The 19,355-nt window shown below is 37.8% G+C and overlaps 1 protein-coding gene across 15 annotated transcripts in view; it reads left to right on the plus strand.

The window, feature by feature from the left end:
• Positions 1-19,355, plus strand: part of LRCH3 (leucine rich repeats and calponin homology domain containing 3) — a 62,325-nt gene that overhangs the window by 25,749 nt on the left and 17,221 nt on the right. For 9 of the 15 annotated variants that reach the window (XM_064721252.1, XM_064721264.1, XM_064721249.1 and 6 more), the window contains exons 4-15: positions 488-593; positions 778-914; positions 1,889-1,998; positions 6,151-6,244; positions 7,107-7,227; positions 9,686-9,834; positions 11,595-11,671; positions 14,411-14,503; positions 14,916-14,967; positions 15,096-15,233; positions 16,427-16,474; positions 17,468-17,521. In XM_064721252.1, coding sequence (XP_064577322.1) covers positions 488-593; positions 778-914; positions 1,889-1,998; positions 6,151-6,244; positions 7,107-7,227; positions 9,686-9,834; positions 11,595-11,671; positions 14,411-14,503; positions 14,916-14,967; positions 15,096-15,233; positions 16,427-16,474; positions 17,468-17,521 — 1,179 coding nt within the window. The remainder of the gene's footprint in view (positions 1-487; positions 594-777; positions 915-1,888; positions 1,999-6,150; positions 6,245-7,106; positions 7,228-9,685; positions 9,835-11,594; positions 11,672-14,410; positions 14,504-14,915; positions 14,968-15,095; positions 15,234-16,426; positions 16,475-17,467; positions 17,522-19,355) is intronic. The other 6 variants (XM_064721251.1, XM_064721256.1, XM_064721260.1 and 3 more) reach the window with 2 other exon arrangements.

Below are 19,355 nucleotides of genomic sequence, written 5' to 3' on the forward strand. Positions count from 1 at the left end.
TAAGGATGGTCTGTGTCTGCCACAGTGTCTCTGTGTTTGGTGTTATATAGAGGTGTTAAAAAAGAGTTTTAAATACTCTTGAGGTTTTAGAAGAGTTTTATGTGAAGGAAGGATGCACTGGAGAGCAACTGATCCATGTCAGTTTAAATGTCTTCCCTATTCTAGAATGGAAGGCCTGGTGGAATTAGAGTTCTTGCTATGTTTATTTCTGACAGAAAGCTTTTATGTAGCAAATTGTGCTATCTGATATACTGTGGAGTAACTTGAAATAAATTTCTACATATGAATGCTTCGGTTTTTAAATCTTTTATTTCCCTCTGTGTTTGAAATGAGAACATGCTCCATGTCAGCAGTGAGATTGAATGAATATTTGGATCTGGGGTGTTATATAAATAGCTGTCTTTTTTTTCAGTCCCTAAATACACCTGCATATTTTAGTCAACAGAGACTTAGACAGTGATAACTCATTCTTTGCTCTTCTTTATAGGATGTGAGCTGTAATGAAATCCAGACAATACCTCCACAGATTGGCAGTTTGGAGTCCTTGCGAGACCTAAATGTCAGAAGAAATAATTTGGTGCGTTTACCTGAAGGTGAGAAAACAGCCCTCCACTATAACAGCAGAAACTTCAAACACTTCTCTGTTTTCAGTCCCTTTTTCTTCCCCTCAGAGCTAGAAGCAGCTTAATTGTTTTCTGAAACATATATTTGTACCCTTGCTTTTTTTCTTAACCATCTTTTAATCTTCTGAATTGTATGTTTGTGTTCTATCTCCAGAGCTTGCTGAGTTGCCTTTGATTCGATTAGATTTCTCCTGCAATAAAATAACAACAATACCAGTTTGTTATAGGAACCTCAGACATCTTCAGTCCATCATGCTAGAAAACAACCCTCTCCAGTCCCCCCCTGCACAGGTAAACTGCAGCTACAAAATCAGATTACAAGTTCAGCTAATGAGGGCAGAACTAAGTTATAAATTGAAAGATTATATTACATATTTGTTATTTAAGAACAAGAGAAATTTAAATACATTCTATTGTCTACAGGTGTTAAATATGTAGCACGGCTTGAAAAATCCCTTTTCTTCTCTTTACTGTATTAATAGTCTCTGCTGTGGAATATTACAAAAAATTTCACTAATGTTGGCTTGAATATTTCTGCTTTCAGCAGAGGAGAGAGGAAACTCTGTTAGGCAAGACTCATTTTCTGTCACTCAAATGTCAAAATTTTGACTGAGGCCTCAGTGCTGCAGTTTGCTGATCCACTTTGCAGCAGAGTGCTCAAATTGGCCTTTGAGCTAGAAACTGCAGTATTGTTAATGACTAATTGGATTTTCAGTGTGGGTATAGGAGCCCCTGAGTATTATATTTATTGAATCAAAGGTTCTACTGTGAGCTGCTGCATCAGAGTCAAGAGGGGCACTTGCTGAAACTTGTAGTTTCAGTAGGGTTTTGCTTTCCTTGTGAAAGCAGAGACAGCTGTTACTGCCTTCATTGACTGTAAATTTGAGCTGGCTTTGGCAGTCTGCCACTGCCATTCAAATATGGGCATGGGTGGGATGCATCTGTTCTGATGCCAAGAGTATAAATTCTGGTACTCGTAAATGCTCATGTCTTGTTTGCATGATGAAATTTCAGCATCCAACTGACAGAATTGCCTGCAGACCAGATGTACTTGGAGGACAGCTTCCATTTGTCTACCACAGGCATCCCATGATGCTCCACTATAGCTGTTCCTCTAAAATGCAGTGATATTAGAATAAAAGATACATTGATTGATGTAATGTGCTTATTTATTATTATTCTCAACTGCATCTTGAATGTCTGTAGTGTATTTTGAAAATATATTGTCAAATTATACTTACTTGATTTTTAAATTTTTTTTGAAGATATGTATAAAAGGAAAAATTCATATATTTAAATACCTGAACATAGAAGCATGCAAGATAGCTCCAGACTTGCCTGATTATGATAGGAGACCCATGGGATTTGGATCATGGTAAGTTTTGCACAAACCAAGTTTTGCTCCCAGTTTTAATGGCATTCACGAAAATTTTGTCAGTCCACCTTGAGTTTATTAAAAAGAACTGATCAAGGATTGTTCTTTGGCAAGTGCATTGAGGAGGCTTTGAAAAATTTTGTTTATGGATTTCATGGTGCATTCTAGTAAGGTACTAGTGTTAAGAACTGAGAAGTGGTTCAGGAGATGACCTGGGCAGTGTCAGAGCTGATATGCATTAAAAAGAGAATAATAATAAACAATACAGGGGGTGGTATACTCCTGTGTTGTTAACATCTATGTTCAGTTTACAAGATCTTAATATTTTCCACAGACTTACTGAATGATATCCCAGCTGTGATTTTTAACCTTTTGTAGAGAATTTTATAACGGCTGTGCTCGAACCGCAGGTGTAAATGCTGATCTGCACCCCGTTAGTAAACTGTTATTTCTGGCAAGCTGTCACTTGGCACTGCTGCTTGGCATTGTAACACAAATATTGGAACAGTCAGCCATATCAGCTGCTAAATTAAGATGTCTAGCAAAAAGCAGGAGTTGAGATTTATTTCTGTTATGTGATCCAGAAGAAAGGCAGTCAGTGAAGTATGAAACTGAATATATATAAAAATTACTTCAGTCATCTTTGAAGGTAGTAATAATGTGTGGAGGAGTAAGTTGCTGAAGGATATACTGCTGCCTTAGCAGCAATAAAACACAAATGAGGGGGCTTCACAGTAAATCATCATGAGTCAGATTGATGAAGAAGAATTTGCATGAGGGACTGACAGTGATTCCTCATCAGCACAGAATGTCATAAGTTACTGTTCCAGATGAGGTCAGCATATGAACATGTCAAGGGTTAATCTATTTCCAATACAAGCTGGTGCAGCTGGTTTCTGCATAATACTGAGGATACTGTCCTTTCTCTGAAAGGAAAAGGCTCTAAATGAGAAAATGTCATGATCTGTTTAGCTCTAGCATAGTTTGTTAATTTTTAAGAGAAATTCAAAATCAGGTGGGCGGTAGGCTCACTGATTCATTGTTGTCTGTAGCTGTATATTGCTCTGGAAATTTTCATAAATTTTTTTTGTGAAATGAGAAGAATTAATATATTTTAATCATAGCTTGAAATCATAAATGTAGGGCAGAACAAGGGCAGAACATCCTCAACTTGTAAAAATGAGTTGAGGATGCTTTCTCTAGGATTTTTACCAGACTCAGCAGTATGAAATGAGCTTCAACTGGCGTTGCTGTATTTCTGTACCCAAGAAGAGATAAGAGCTGGTGGTAGAATTATTTGTTGTACTGTGCTGTTTAGGGTATTTAGTGTTGCAGGTGATTCCTTCCATCTTCATGTAGCTATGGAAGAACTGTCTGTGGAGCAGAGCACATATTAGGAGAAAATTGTGGAATGTTCCTGTGAAAGAGAAAATCCTCGGTTATTATATTTTTATGTAACTTGAGGTGAAAGAAATAAAATCCTTCAGGTGTGATACAGTTAATATTTCCAGGCAAGGCACAAGAGCTTTGTGTTTGTTATCTTCAAAGGTGACCAATAGAAATATGGTATCACTCAGTCCACCTAGACTTTGTTGCTGGTTTATCTGATCAGCTTGGTGTAATACCATGCAGGTTGAGAGTCTGAGTGGTAGAAACTCTTGAAGTTTAAGGAAATCTGTATCATACTGTTAGTTCACATTTGCCAAACCTTTTTAATAGCAAGGCTGTTGATACTGCTAATAAAACAAGGTGCTCTGAAACATCATGGCAGGACATGGGTTGGAGCTTCTAGCACAGCTAATTGATTGTTTTAGCCTTGTCAAATTCTATCAGACTGTTTAATCAGAGTGTTAACAGTGGTCCTTTTCTAAAGGACAGTCATCTTCTAAACATAAGCTATGTGAAATTTATCTTGTAGCAAGTTTTGTTCAGCTGCAGCAAGCCAGTCTCATTGCAGCAGTGAAACTCAGAGCAGCTCAGGTTGGTGCTGGAGGGAATGAGGTTGAGAGGAGGCAGAACTGTCAAAGCTGTGGGGCAGTTGTTGGCAGACTGGCACACTCTGGAACTAGAAGGTTTAAAATACCAAGTACTCATGGGTGAGCCAGTGTAGTGAATATTCTGGGACCTGGGCAACTGTTCTTGCTTACAGGAGGTAAAGATACAAGTTTTAATGTGACATGGAAATGGCAGCAAGTACTGTCTGTCATTGTTGGTCTTAGCAGGTATTTGGCTTCTCATCCTTTGATTTCAAGCTTTACACAGCTTCCTGTAAGGTGTAATTGCCCCAAAATGGTCTGATCTCTCCAAATGCTTAATGTGGCTTAATTGTTCCTTTGTGGCTTGTTGGTCAGGGAGGAATAAAGATCTCAAGTCTCAGCTGATTTCAGGATGGCTGCTGTATGATTATAAATGTGTAACATGTGTGGTATTGGATAGGTGGGTTTAGTTGTGAGAGCTGGCAAGACAGATAGGAGCTTTGTTGTTAAAAAGGAGAAGTCCTGGGCACAGTGTTTATGTATTTTTGAGCTTCCAGCTAACTTCAGTGTTAGATGTAAAGCTTTACAAATTCTCCAATTGAAAAGGGAGGCTAAAAGAAAGGTTGCATTACAACTTCCTCATTTTTGAGCTCCTTAATTTGTAATTGTTCAGTTTACAACAAGGCACTCAGGAGATGCTGAAAATATTGATTCATTTAAAATAGAATCCTACTGCAGATGGATTTTTCTTTGACCCATGTTTTTAAAATATATATAAGTTCTATGAACTGTTAGTATAATTATGGTTCTATTGTCAGTTACTCAAATTAGTAACTCTTTAACTACATTGGGTGACTTCATTCTTTTTTCTTCCCACCCAGAAAAAGGGAGTTGGTTTTTTTCTTTGACCTCTTTTCCTTTCTGCTGGTTTATTATGCAGATAATCTTTCTGTTCAAATACAGGGCTGTAAAAGTGGATTTGAGTTAATCAAAACTCCATGCAGATGCAAGAGCTTGTCTTTTAGTCTACATCTGCATAGAAACAGATGCATAGCTTAATGTGTCTCATCTGTAGCCTCCATCTCTCCTGGAAGGATCCCTTCTTTGCTATTTCATGTCTATCTGAAAACTAAAATAGGCCTTGAGAGTAGTCTGTTGGTCTTCTATTAAGATAATAATAATAACAATAATTTGAAAATAAGTATTTCCTGAAACTAGAATTTCAGAGGGAGCAGCAACTTGAGAGCAGTGCCAGTGAGAAAATGGCCTGCAATTTAGTTAGGATGGGCTGATGCAATTAGCTTCCTGAAATTCATTCTTCCTTGTGCATTATGTAGTAATTACTGCTGCAGTTCTCCCTGGGGCATCGAGTGCCAATAGGACAGTTGAGCCATTGTGAAATGCCATCTGCAGTGGATCAGACAAGTCCCATTGTCTCTCTTACTGTAGCTATCTGCAGCAGTTGCCAGGGTTGACATCTGTGATGGCTATATGCTGAATTACGTAGTTTCTGAGCCCAGAAATTTAAAGAACTGTGTGCCTGTTTGGTTATATGTATTGTAACACTGGGCACATGTCTAATGCCTTTGTCTAGACGTGTCATTGACAAAGCTCTGTAAATGAGAACTGTACTTCTACAGTTATTATATTATGATGCATCTGAAGTACTGTAACTTACTGCAGTTTCTTATGTAATTACGTGCCAGAAGACATTTATGTAATACATGCTTCATACTTTTGAGTAAAAGTAGTATATTCTGTAAATTTTAGTGATTTTGTGCTTTTGTACGTATTTATGTAAAGGTTTGTTTGACAGTGGTTTTCAACCTAAACATCTGAGTAGTAGAAAATGAAAGTTTGACTTGCAAAACAGAGAAATATGAGACCAGTTTGCAGTTTGCTTTGTCATAGTTTCTCTTTGGGAAAAAGAGTGGATCTGTCCTTTGAGTCAGCTCAGCTCAGAGGGCCAGGCCGTGGCAGGGGAGAGCTGACTGACAGGGATGCTGAGCTCTCAGCACCTGCCTCCTGCTGCACTGTAGCGAGTGCAGCGTGAGGTTTTCAGACATGCTGAGCTTGTGAACACACTGCAAGTGTGCTTGGTGGCTTATTCTGTGTAATGGCTGAGAAGCTTTTGGTGGTGTTTCCATCACAGTAACTAAAGCTGTGTGTTTGACAGCCATGAGGAGCTCTATTCCAGTCGTCCGTATGGAGCACTCGATTCTGGCTTCAATAGTGTGGACAGCGGAGACAAAAGATGGTCAGGGAATGAAGTAAGTGTTGCAGCTTTATTTTTGTTGAGTGCAGTATTGTACAGTAAAGATAACTAAATGTATGCATCTGGAAGCACATTCCATGGGTAACATGCATGTGCTGGTGTGCAGGTTGCCTTGAGCCAATATTACTTGTTTTATTGGAGAAAAAGCAAGGTTAATTTTATATGGGATAGACACCAAGTTGGAAGTATTAACAGAAATGTATAAAACAGTGCATGAGAGGTTAACTTACTGGAGCATAAAAAGTGAGAAAAATAGGGTTCTTCATTTTAAAGACTTTGTAACAGTATCAAATTACAATGCTCAGTCAACTCTAATTTTTCATGAAAAGATGTTTCAATAAAATAAATCTGAACCTGAAAATTCAGCTCTGGAAATCAGCTGGAAATTTGTCTTCTTCCTTTGTTTAAAACATTAAAATATGTTTGCTATTTACAAGGAGGAAAATAGGATCTCTTAGCAAAAAGACTGTAAATTATTATTGCCAGGAAGAGGTTCCCTTTTCCTCTTGTTACATCTAGAAAATAGCCAAGACCTAAAGTGCCACAGTGAGCTGTACTCCATACTTGCACTGCTAACTTGATTTTAGAGAAGGTGCTAGGATTTTCCATCCTGCGATGTTTTCAGTCACATGCAGGTACTGCAATCAAAACTGTAGGTAGCTGGTTTCTAAAGAAAGCTCAACTCTATGTTTTTTTAAAACAATACATTATGGCTGTCTTTTGCTTTAAATCAGTGTTTTGTGGTTGTAAAACAGGGCAATTGAAATACAAATCAAGGACAAATAAAGAAGTAGTAGATTACAAAATTATGTTTCTGAAGAAAAGTATTTCCAGACTTCACTGTTTGTTTTCCAAAGCCAACAGATGAGTTCTCAGATCTCCCATTACGTGTGGCAGAGTTCACCAAAGAGCAGAGACTGAGAAGAGAAAGTCAGTACCAAGAAAACAGAGGGAGTGCAGTTGTAATTAATGGTGGAGGTAAGTAGTGACTTTTGGCTAACAGTATTTATTGTTATCATTATTAAAGTTCCAGCATGTTTCCTACAGATAGTAGCTTGTTGAAAGAGGAAAAAAACCAGAAAGGTCTAGGTGGAATTACACAAAAACAGTGTTGTGAAAACTGTAAAAATACTATTGTTTTAAGGATGTTAAAGGTAAAATCAAATAGCAGCAGAATTGGTGTTTTCTTGAAAACTTTGTCAGCTTTTGGCTGTGTCCTATATTAAAGTCTCAACTGCTTCAAATGGTATTTTGGAATATTGAATTTCAGTGCATGGAGTTTTGCTGTGTGAGCTTCTGGGGAAAATTTACTACAGCAGTAAATTGTCAGTGCTGTGTGCCAACTGCTGTGAGAACAGGATGAGCAATTTTGTCAGGGAATTTCATATTTCCGACTGGTACTAGTGTCTCATTCCAGTTTTGGGTTTTAATCCAAACTTTAATATCATCCAGGAGGGGCTGGTGGTTGTGAGTGGCAGTGCTTTGTTGTGCTTTCTCAGTCTCACAGGATCACCTTCACAGTTGTTCAAGAGATGATCATGCTTTCCATGTTTCTTGATCTCCAGTCCTCTTTCATTTTAACTTCCAGCAATCTGCTGCTCCCAGTGTCTCCTTTTGTTTATATGCCTTAATTTTAACAGTGCTTCAGGTTTGTTTTCTCAATCATTCCTTCTTCTCCATTGTTCTGCAGTACTTATTATTAGATCTCATCTGCATATACTTTAATTCTTCTTCTTTGTCAGCTGCTCCCTGGTTTTCATTTTCCCTGATGGCTACAGTTCATTTTCTCTAAGTGTTGCTCTTCCCAGCTACCTCTAATGTCCTGTGCCCAGCTCTTACTTTTTCTTCTCTCTTCTCTCCTCTTCCCATCTTTATCTTTTGCCATCTTCTTTTCTTGGTCTTAGTCTTCTGTGCAAACAATTTTTTGTTTTCTTTGCCACCTTCTAGAAATATCTGAAACTTTTTATTTAACTCAAGGTCTTTCACACATTAATGGGGAAGAAATTAATTTCAAACAGTTACATTCTGGCAGTTGAAGATATGGTGTCATAGGGAGTGTTGGGCAGCCTTAATAAGAGGTAGTGCTGCCAGCTCTGCCTCCAAGACTAACTTTATTTTGTTCTTTGGCTTTTGCACACCAGGGATTTCAAAATGCCTATAGCAGACTTTTAAGCTGGAGCATGATCCGTTCATGAGTAGGTGTACCTGGGAGGGGCACAAACCATAGCATGTGGCTGTCAGAGATCCAGATATTTTGCAGTTTCATGTTCCTAACACAGCTACTAATATCTTTCACCTTTTTCTCTATTATTGTTGTTATTATCATCATCATTATTTAATAAGCAAGCCTGGAAAGAAGGGAAGTTTGAGGGTTTTTTAAGATTTGAAACTGAGATGGAAATGTAATGAAGCCACAGTATATAGGAATGTAGTTTTGGATGGTTGTAGTAGCAGAGGGGGTGGCTTTGGCAGTAACAGTTGCTAGATTGTGTGGTGAGGCAAAGAGAAGTCTGTTTTAGACAGGCAGGAAAGGGGCGGGGGAGTGAAGAAGAATGTCTGCAAGAGTCTGGAGCAAGTTTGGGGAGAGTTTTAAGAAAAAAGAAATCTCTAGTGCTCTGAAAGGGAACTTATACTTTCCCCTGCATCCCCAGTGCAATATTTTTCACCAGGGGCGTTTGCTCAATGTCATGACTCTCAGAATCCCTGGGCAGAATGTGGAAAAGCAGTGACAAGTGAAAAAATTGCCCTACATAGTATCTCCCACACAAAGAAAAATCAATACCAGCCAAACTGTGCTATTTCTTGCTCTCATTTCAGTGATTCCTAGTTTCTTTTTCATTCTTCTTTTAAAATAAAATTGCAGATGCCTTATATTGTTTTAGAGGGATTTTGTTGTTTTCTGTAGTATTGTTCATTATTTCCACATACACTTCTTATATTTCTTGTATTTGCATCCAGATAACTTAGACATGCTGCTCTCTATTTTGTTGTAGTAGTAACACTAGTAGAAGGATCTGTCATATGCATTCTGATTTTTCTGACAGAGAACCAGGAGAAATTATTCCAAAATATACAAAGGTCATTGTACAGTCTTGATATTAGCTGAAATACTTTGATATATAGTTTTTGGTTTTGAAAGGGAAATCACATTATTTACTTTTTCAGTCACTGCAAAAGTATTTGCAGCCAGCAGTATAAAACTACCTCCTTGATACATGTTCCTTGTTGCTTTTTAAAAGGCATAAATTTTACAATTATTTCAAAATTTGTTGATCTAATGTTAGTGGGCCTGACAAAATCCAGGAGCTTTCAGGCTGAGCTTTCCCAGATGGCAGAAATTCAGGGCCTTAGCTCCTGACCGTGCTGCATTGCTGGGTTTTGTCCTCTCTCATGGGTTATCTAACAGTGGCTGTTTCCTCTGTGTGTGTTTGTCAAGTGGAACACGATCTCGATCAGATTGACTACATTGACAGCTGTGCCACGGAGGAGGAGGAGGAGGAGGTGAGGCAGCCCAGGTGCCAGGACACAGACAGCCTCAGCTCCCAGTTCATGGCCTACATCGACCAGCGGCGCATCTCCAACGAGGTGGGGCCTCCCTTGTGTTCATTCACTCACACACCCCGGCACAGCCCTTGGCAAAGCTCTTCCCTGTGAAGTCATTTGAATGTTACCCTTTTGGAGAGAGTCCTCAGAAACTGAACCTATACAAACAGATTTTAGCCATGTCATGTTTCCTTCTGTGTTCTTAAGTAATACCTATGTACAGAGTTACACAGTTCAGTGGCTCACTGTACAGACTATTGAAGATGGAGGGAGAAGACCCACCTTTCATTGATCAGCATCAACTCCACTTTATTCATCAATCAGGCACCTTTTATAACAGTGTTAATTCACTTCATGCATATTGCAAACCCGAGCTCACAATAGGTCAGAGATAACATACCAACCCCTCCTTATGTTTCCAATACCAAGATTTGGGTTCTCAAAATTATTTTTGCTTTCCCAAAACAGCCAAAGATAGAATATCTACTTGTTATGAGACAGCTGCCTGAGAACTCTGATATGCAAGGTTCTCAAGGTCTTCATGTTTGTCACTTTTACTTGTAATTAAAAACAACCTGAGAACCTCTGCTGTTTACAGAAACAGGCTGTGAGAATCTGTCCCCCACAGCTGCCTTCCAAGCCATTTCTGAAAAAATCTCCCAACAACAGACTACATGAATAACTTGTCTGAAAAAAATCTTTGTGGCTGTTCTGCTTAAACAGTAACTGTGGTGCTGTGATTCAGGTGTGTCCTTTCCAAGTTCTGTATGTTTTGAAGCAGAAAGATATTTACTATGTCAAGAAAGAAAGAAAAACAAGGGGATCTTTAGCTTTTATGTAGGAGCTTGGTCCCTATCTTGTGAACCTTTTATTACTGTTTAAAATCAGTCACACAGATATGAGAGATGCATTCATTTTGCAAAGCTCATAAATTCATTATCAGATCACAGAAGCTGAAGGACAGACACAAGAGCTAAACTTTTCTAAGTCAACTGTAGGCAATGCAACCCAAGGACTCCTTGCTGTAGATAGGGAAAAGGCATTGGTCAGCATCACAGCAGCTATTCCTCAGGGTCTGTCTAGTCATACAAATTAAACTGCTTTTAGCTGAAGGAGTTTCTCTAAAAAGACCGTCCAAAATACTCTATTACTTAGGAAGGCTGACTGCAATATAGCAGCGTGCACGCAGGCATGAGTGAAAATTGGCAAGTTAATCTTGAAAAGGTTCTATTTTTTTATATTAATGGGTGTCAGTGGAAGTTTTTAAATAACACCAAAGGCAATATGTCCCTGTTCCCAATAGGATAAATTATTTCGTAGCTCAAATTAAACTGAGAGTCTTCTTATTAATCCCATGTTTTGCTTTCTTAGTCTTTCTGGGACCTGTCTTTAGAATGTCATAAAGGACCATCAGCTTCTTTATTCTGCATTTCTGAGAATCCAATCTTCACTACCCTGCACTTGTAGAGCTAAACTCCAAAGAATGTATTTCCATTTCAATACAAATTTCATACCTACATGAACTTCTCTGCATGATTCTTAATACTGGAGGTTTTAAACTCCTAAAGTTACCAGCATGCATATTTAATCTTGAAACTATTACTTATTTAAATTGGAGAAAAAAAATACAAGTGAGCTTTCTTGGCTGGAAATGAACATCCCTGACTTGTGTTTTGTGCTTTGCTGTCAGGTGTTTTAAATACCAGTAGTTACAGATGGAACTCTACAGAGAGATTGTTTGGCATTAATGTACAGTTTTCTGAATAAATTGCTAACTTAGTCTTTTGTGGTTTTTTGCTTAGAGCTCACCAGTAAAGCCTGGATCCATAAGAGACTTTCAGAGAACAGAGGATTCAAGAAGACATTTGCATCAAAACAGGTAAGAATTACTGTGGCAACAATAATTTTATCCAGAATTTTATTATGAATGCAGAGCATGTATTTACTAAACATGTTTAGAAAGTGGCATTGTTTCCTGTTGCTTTGCCAGAAGTGTGTATGGCACTTTTTTGATAAGTTATTGCTCCAAATTATGATTTGGAATTCTAATAATGGCAGTGAGCAAAAGGCATAACTGTTCTATGCCAATACTTGACTTAAAATCAGTTGGTTAAAGAAATCTTCATAATTAAAGTGCATATTTTTAAACTGATTTAATATCTGCTTTTTGTGATTTAATTTGTGCTTTGATTGAATAGTTGATTTAAGCTGTAGTGCAAATAGGACAAAAGGGATGAAGGTACTTGCAGGAAGGACAGAGATGCTATGGAGTATCTGATGTGCCATGAGGACGCATTCTCGGTTGACTCCTGCTGGTTTTGGTATTGTGGAAGATTAATTTATTTTAAAAAGTACCTTTCTGGGCCCTAATCATGAGCCTACATCAGCAGAGGGGATAGAACGGGAATCAATTCTGAAAACAAGTTGTTTATTTTGATGAAGTATGCCCATGCTCTTTAATGATTACTCTTAATTGATTACTTTAATGATTATTGGAGAGAATGCTTATCTGTTATATAAAGGTCAGAATTGGGCAGAGTATCAATGAAGGTTGGTTAGGTTTCTGAAAAGAATTTTGGATGTCTACTTAAAAAAAAATAAGAAAAGCAAATAAATGATAAAAAACAATTCTTGCAAATGAAAATGGATAGAACCTTTCTTATACTATTGAAGCATTTCAGTATTCTGTGGACTGAAAGTGGATTTGCAGGGACTCCACAGAAAACCAGCCCAGTTGTACTTGGAATGTTTGGGGGGTGGAGTTGAGTGGTGGAAAACACAACTGCTAGTCCTAAGCAGGTCATTACTTATACTGTCAGTAGAAACCAGGTTTTTAATGGATTCTGAAATGGTATTGAAAGAGCAAATGAAACCAAGATTAGTGTATAAATTTTTCCAGAGTTTTGGCAACATTTTAATAGGCATTCTGAAATGTGCAGAAAATGTGCAGATACAGTAGCTGTACTGATACAAGGGAGGGTAGCTATTTCAGCATCTGTCAGCAGTCCTTATCCTGTCCACAGGTCAGGTATAAAGTGATATAGCAATTCTGCCATGCTCTCCCCCAAAAAAGAGTGCTCTTGGTTTGAAAACTTGATTTTTTTGCTTGTTTAGTTCTTTTTTTTTTTTATTTGAACATTTGTGGTCAACATGGAAATAATTAAACTTTGCAAATCCTGGTTTCCATGATAAATCTGAAGGAAATTGGAGAAGGCTGGTTAGCTGGGGAGAGCTGCTGTTTACATAGACAGATGTTAATGATAAAGGAAGTTGTAGCTCAGTAAGCTATCCAGTGATTTCAGAATTCAACTTGAGGATAGCAGGAGATCTCCATGCTGAAGTAGTTAATCAGCAATCTGAATGAATTGTAGCTTACTATGCTGCAGCAGAGTGAAATTATAAAGGCACTAATACCAGATTGTGTTGTTACTGCCTTCAAAATTGTGTAAAAACAGCCATATGACAATGAGTAATTTTTTGTATTTTAAGCTTGTATTAGTCAAATATTTTATTTTGTGGCAACCACAAGCTGTAAAGTGCTTCCACAGTAATTCTGTGCAAATGCCTTGGCAGCCAGCCTCTTCTTTTTTTTTTTTTTTTTTCTTTAGCATGCTGGAGCCATTAAAACTGAAAGTTGGATGTAACACAGACTTCATCTCAAGAGTACTTATATTAGTTGATTCAATTAATTGAATACAGTTGATGCCTCTGGACAGACTGTGGTGCATTCCTGATGCACCAAAGCTGTGTGTACTCTGCTCTGAACACACTCCTTGGCACTGACTGAACCCAGTCCTGTCTGTTCCAAACAGCTCTAAGGAATGGGTTTGTCGTGTGCTTCAGTGCTAATTTAAGTAACAGAAGGGACCTGTAACATCTGGGTCTTCCACAGCTCATCTCCATGAGGGGAAGGCCCTAAGTGTGCACACAGCCAGCTGGGCTGACATTTTTTGGAAATGCATGGTGAAGTGTGTCTGTGTTCCCTGGCTGCCCCAGGAGCCGAGGTCGCAGAGTTTAGGCTGTCAAGAGGAAGCTCCTTGATTTCCATCAACTTTGTTTCCAGGCAGCAACATGTCAGGGTACATGCTGTGGGCTGTGGACCTTGGGAATTGTTTCAGTGCTAGCAGCTGCCTTCTGGCAAAGAACTGACTGCAAAATTTCTCTCTTATTGTTGATATGATGGATAAGAGCCAGATGGGTTCTTGTTTACCTTGTGACTTTGAGGGCTTGTGTCACTGGCAGTCACCTGATTGGTGAGGTGAGCAGATTTGTGCTGAAAATACCCAGGGGTCCTGATGTTTAAAATAATTCTGCTCTTTCCAGAGCAGAGTAAGACCTGCAATAACCCAAATATTGTCTTAAAAGAGAGAATCCGTCTTTGTGCATTTTTAAATCGTTAATTCAGCAAGTTGTGTTTTAATTACGAACTGCAGTTGTGATCTGACTTGGTATCACATTGTGATTTCTTTAGTCCAAATTTCACTTTTTTGATTATCTGAAGCTAGTTATTTGGGCATTTCTCTCACAAAAACAGTTGTAATCTAGAGTAGAATTAATCTGACAGTAGTCTGTATGCATCAGTGGCCAAATCCCCTTCCACCTGGTGTCTTACCTGCAGGGATACAGATGAATTACGAAGACCTGAAACTCTAAATTTGATGCAAGACAGAGAGCATCAAATACTAAGGAGTTATGTGGACAGGACAGAGAGGTAGGGAAAAAGAAATTGAGTGTTTCTGCTGATTCATTTTATTATTTTCCCCTCCCTCAAATAATCATACCATGCAGTTGTTCCTCTAAATGAGGATCATGTGTAAAATTCCTGGTTTGGTTACTCTTAGAGAATGGGTATAAAGTACTGAGTATGTCAATGTAGTAGGCCAAGTGTACAACCCCACTGGTACATCTTGTGCTGTAAAAAAATGTTATTACAATTCAGGAGAAGAAATAGAAATGACTCACAAAATCTGTCATTCACAGTGTTAAATCATCATCACAGCTGTTAGTAGACAGTTACTCTTCTGATTTCATCAGCTGCTTGTGTGTCACTGACAATTCATGTATGCAGAATTTTTGGATTTAAGATTAAAAGTCTACTTACTCTCTGTTTTTGCATTTGTCAGACCCCTGCCTGATTCACCTTATTTTCTCTCGCTATCAAGTCACCACACCCAGGTAACACATAGAATTCAAATAGTTTTGAATGGGTTTGATGTGCAACCAAAGTGGTGTCCCCATTAGCTGTGGGCAGTTTCTCCACAGCCCATCTGCAGCCCCACAGCCTCTGTGCCTGTTTGCTGCAGGTGCCCGGCGCGGACTCGGAGCTGCAGCGCCGGCACATCGAGCGCACGCGGCGCGAGGCACAGCTGGCAGCCCTGCAGTACGAGGAGAGGGTGAGAACCAAGCAGATCCAGAGAGAAGCTGTCCTTGACTTTGTTAAGGTGCCTCCTTTCAGTACCTACTCCATATTTTATCTTTTCTGAATCCTTTCATTATAACTACTTGCCATGATAATTACTGCTCGTATGTTATGCTCCTGGCACTTTATAAAAAATTTGGACAAATGCCATTTAAGTCCATTAAGTGTTGGTGCTGTAGTTTAATACAGGCAAAGCTAGAACTGAGGAGGAAGATGGAAGATTACCCAAAATGTGATTGTTGCAAAGAATTCTGGTTTTTGCGTATTTCATCGCATAGATGTGATGGCATTGGTTTAAGAAAGAAGAGGGCATAGAGGCAGTTTAATTTTGAAGACAAATTTGGCAGGGAGGAAGTAATCATACACACAAAAATTTAATGCTGCCTGATCTATTTTGCTCTTTTGTGATAATAAAATAAGTTTGTTCTGGGTGAAGCGTGGGTGCAGACCTGTGGTACATCAGGCACTCACTCTGATCACTGTCTTCACTGTCTCTATCTCTGCACTCATGTCTTCTGTTTAGCATGCCAGTTTATTTATATGATAGTTGATTTAAATTTGTTTTACTGTTTGCTGCTCTGGTCACTTACCTGACTCTTACCATCACAAGTTTAAGAAATATCACAGTTAATATTTATTTTGCATTTAGAGTGGTCTACAGAGAGGCAAAGCATGGTTTATTGTTTATATTTAATGTATAAAGTTAGTCTAGAAAAAGGTCTTAGCTGCCTAAAACTAGGCTTTTCATGAGCAACAACTATTCTTAGGCCTCTGGCACTATTTTGTAGTAAAGCTGCTTATTAAAGATTCAGCTCAGTCTTTTAGTTAAAGATTAAGCTTATAGGATGCATGTTGTTCATTGATGAGTCTCCTGGGGTTTTTGGTTTGGGTTTGATTTTTGGGTATTTTTTTTTCTGTTTCCTTTGTTGTTCATGACCACTTTATTCTCTGCAGTTAAATTCCTCCCCTGAGTTGTATTTTGGGTTTATTATGCATCTTTCATATGCATCATTTTAAATTTTTGTTTGTTTGAATCTGAAATAAAGGCTGATTTTTTACTAATATTGGGGAAGTTTAAGCTCTGAACCCAGTGCATGTTGTATTTTAAAAACTGAGACCTCTGTTTTCAAACACTTGTAAGTTATGCTGCTTGCTTGTGAGCTTTTGTTTCTCTGTGACATTATTTTAAGTTTTGTTTTTTCTTTTTCTGTGTAGCATAAAGCCTCCTTAAGTCCTCAGAAACAAAGTCCAATGGATAGTGAGGTAAGAGTCCAGTAAGAGCATTAGTATGGATGTCAGCACTTAAATTCCTAGCTCTTCATCTGAGTTATTTTTGTCATTGTGGAATGTACCTCAAAACTGGGTTACAGCATAGTTTTTTCACATACTATTAAGCCTTGGGTTGGGTTTTTTTTAATGGGCTCAGCCTAGAATTTTCTTCTGTTCGTGTAGATTGCCTGTCCAAGTGTGTTGCTTTATTATTTTTTGTATGTTTTCCTATGTTCTCTGCAGAAAATAAATTTCATATTCTATTCTAACCTGCTCTTTGTGAGCAGTGCAGTTTATGTTCTAACAGGAGTGTTCAGTCAAGTTACACTGTTATAGTCATCCTTCACAAATCAGTTTTCTCCCAGTTTCCTGTTATTAGATCACCAGTTGTCCCAGAAATATTAAGCTTTAGAATTTTGAGGGTTGTCAGAAAAAGGAATAAGTTGTTTTTCTACTATAGTTTTACAATTATGTAGTATTTATAATCAAAATCATGTCGTGATTTTGATTATAAATTCACTTAGTAATGTTAATTAGATCAAAACTTTTAATATTATAACAAATATAATAGTTCTTTAGCAGTGTTTTGCAGCTAACTCTTTTTGTTAGCAAATTAGCAAAACATGGGGTAATTGAAATAGTTTTTTGCTCCTTTTTCTTCTTAATGTTTTTCTGTTCTTAATTTATTCTTTTAAAAGGTCCTTTGTTCTACCAGAGTCAGCACTGTGAATGCATAGTGTTCTGTATTTGCTTGACACAACACAGAAAGCAGAATAATTGATTCCTTAAGTAATGTGACTGCTCTGTAGTTCCTGGTCATGAGCTGTGTATTCCTGCAGAGTTACAGACACTTCAGGGATTGTTTTACAGAGCCCCACAGTGCTAGAAGCAAGCAGTACATGTTCCAGAATGTCTGTCTGTTCACATGCCATGTGTTTCTGCCATTGTGTGTGTTTCTGACATTGCTCCATCTCTCCCACCTGCCAGTGTCCCTTTCCATCCAGAAGGTCTCAGCATACTGATGATAGTGCCTTGTTAGTGGTAAGATCCTGCACGTAATGGCCTTTTTCTGTGGCAGATTCTAGAGCATAGAAATGACAACATGGAATGATTGTCTCAGATTAGACCAACTCTTTTAGAGCTAATCTAAATAGCATAAAACATGACCACCTCCTTTGAAAAGTAGCTTAGCTGTGAACTATGGTGTTATGAACATGTTGACACTTTTGCTGTCAGACATTTGCTAATAATACAATGATGTTTTTCCACAAAATAATTAAAGTTTATATTTTGTTTGAGAGCAGAAGACAATTACTGATAGTAAAGAACAGTTTCTAAAATGAAAAATTCATCTCTAGTTGTTCTGGTTTGATTTCCTTGCCATTCAGTTTGCTTCCTAATTGATGTGCTCTTCAGTGGCAAGGAAGCAGTTTTAATGCTTGGTTCTGCCTTCTGCTTTAACTTGCCTGTGTCCTGCACATGGGGGTTAGAAATACTTGGCACAGAAAAAAAGTGTTCTACTTGTGAATGCTACAAATCATTAAATACTCCTCATCCAGTTTTATTGTTTCTTAGGGCAAATGTCTTAAAAATAATCTATTTTGAACAACACTTATCAAAAATAAAAACAAGTGTGCACATATTTCATGTTTTATGCTATTTCTTTCTTTGTGGCATCTTAGCAATGTAGCATAACTAAAAAATCTAATTAATGTCATAATCCATGTCTAGAAAATTAAAAATACACCTGATTTGCCTGCTGTTGCATGACTGCATGCCTAGAATTTATTTTCTTGATTTATGTGCTTCCATTATCTGCCTAAATTTTCTTTAGGCAGTGCTCTTGGTTAGAGTGTCTCTCTCCTGAATGTGTTGGTCAAGGTATTTACTGTGTCTTTATTCAGACTTTTTGGGTTTTCTGCTTTTGTAAGACTATCACTTTATGGGTGAGAAAGAAAGCTTAAAATGTTAGAGAGAAATTTAATGATCATGTGGCTGTTTAGAGAAATCACTATCAATGATCATATTAAAATGTGCTTCCATAGTTAGGTCATAAAAAGCAGTAGAACAGCAGTAGTTTGGATTGAGATGATTCTCTGTTGTCAGTGAATTTGTCTTTGGAACATACTTGAAGGTGCCTCTAGGAACCCCATTTCTATTTGATTTTGTGATCACATGACCTTTGTTGTAAATTAAGATACAGAATTTTCAGAAACTACATTGAAACTGGTTTCCATTGCTGTTTGTTTCCTTTCTTGTCTTTAACCAAGTTACATCCTTTTACTTCACAAAAAGAGTGACCAGGCTGGCAGGGAAGGATTGAAAGCAATAATTTCTCTCTTCATTTTTCATTTGGTTCCTCATATTTTTCAGCAGCACTAAATTATAATAGTATATGAAATGCAGGGGTTTGTGATCTGTAGCTGTCTTCTGTGGTGGAAATCCACACTGTGCCTGATGATCACATATGCCAGGGCAGCTGTTTCTGGCAATTACTGTAACTGAAACATTAGGCCCATACTGGCTCATGAATTTGTTCCATCTTTTGTGTAAAGGTAAAAACTTGTTCCATCTTTCGTGTAAAGGTAAAAACATCAAGAAAATGGTCGTCAGATTGCTTTAAAAAATTATTAGAGTTTACATTGTTTTTACCTTTTTATATTCTGTTATGTTTCATTTGACATTTCCCCTGTCCTTATGTGTTTGAATTTTAGCTAGGTTTAATTTCTGAGGCCATAAGGAAAAGCTTTTAAAAGTACTAAATCTAATACGTAGCTAGAAAACAAGTAAAAAGCAATTAAAAGCAGAGCTTTTATTTTACTACTTTACTCTTCTGGCATTGTTACTGCTTTAACAAAAAAATACAGTTGTGAAT

Source organism: Zonotrichia leucophrys, chromosome 9 (assembly GCF_028769735.1).
Source record: "Zonotrichia leucophrys gambelii isolate GWCS_2022_RI chromosome 9, RI_Zleu_2.0, whole genome shotgun sequence".
NCBI lineage: Eukaryota > Metazoa > Chordata > Aves > Passeriformes > Passerellidae > Zonotrichia > Zonotrichia leucophrys.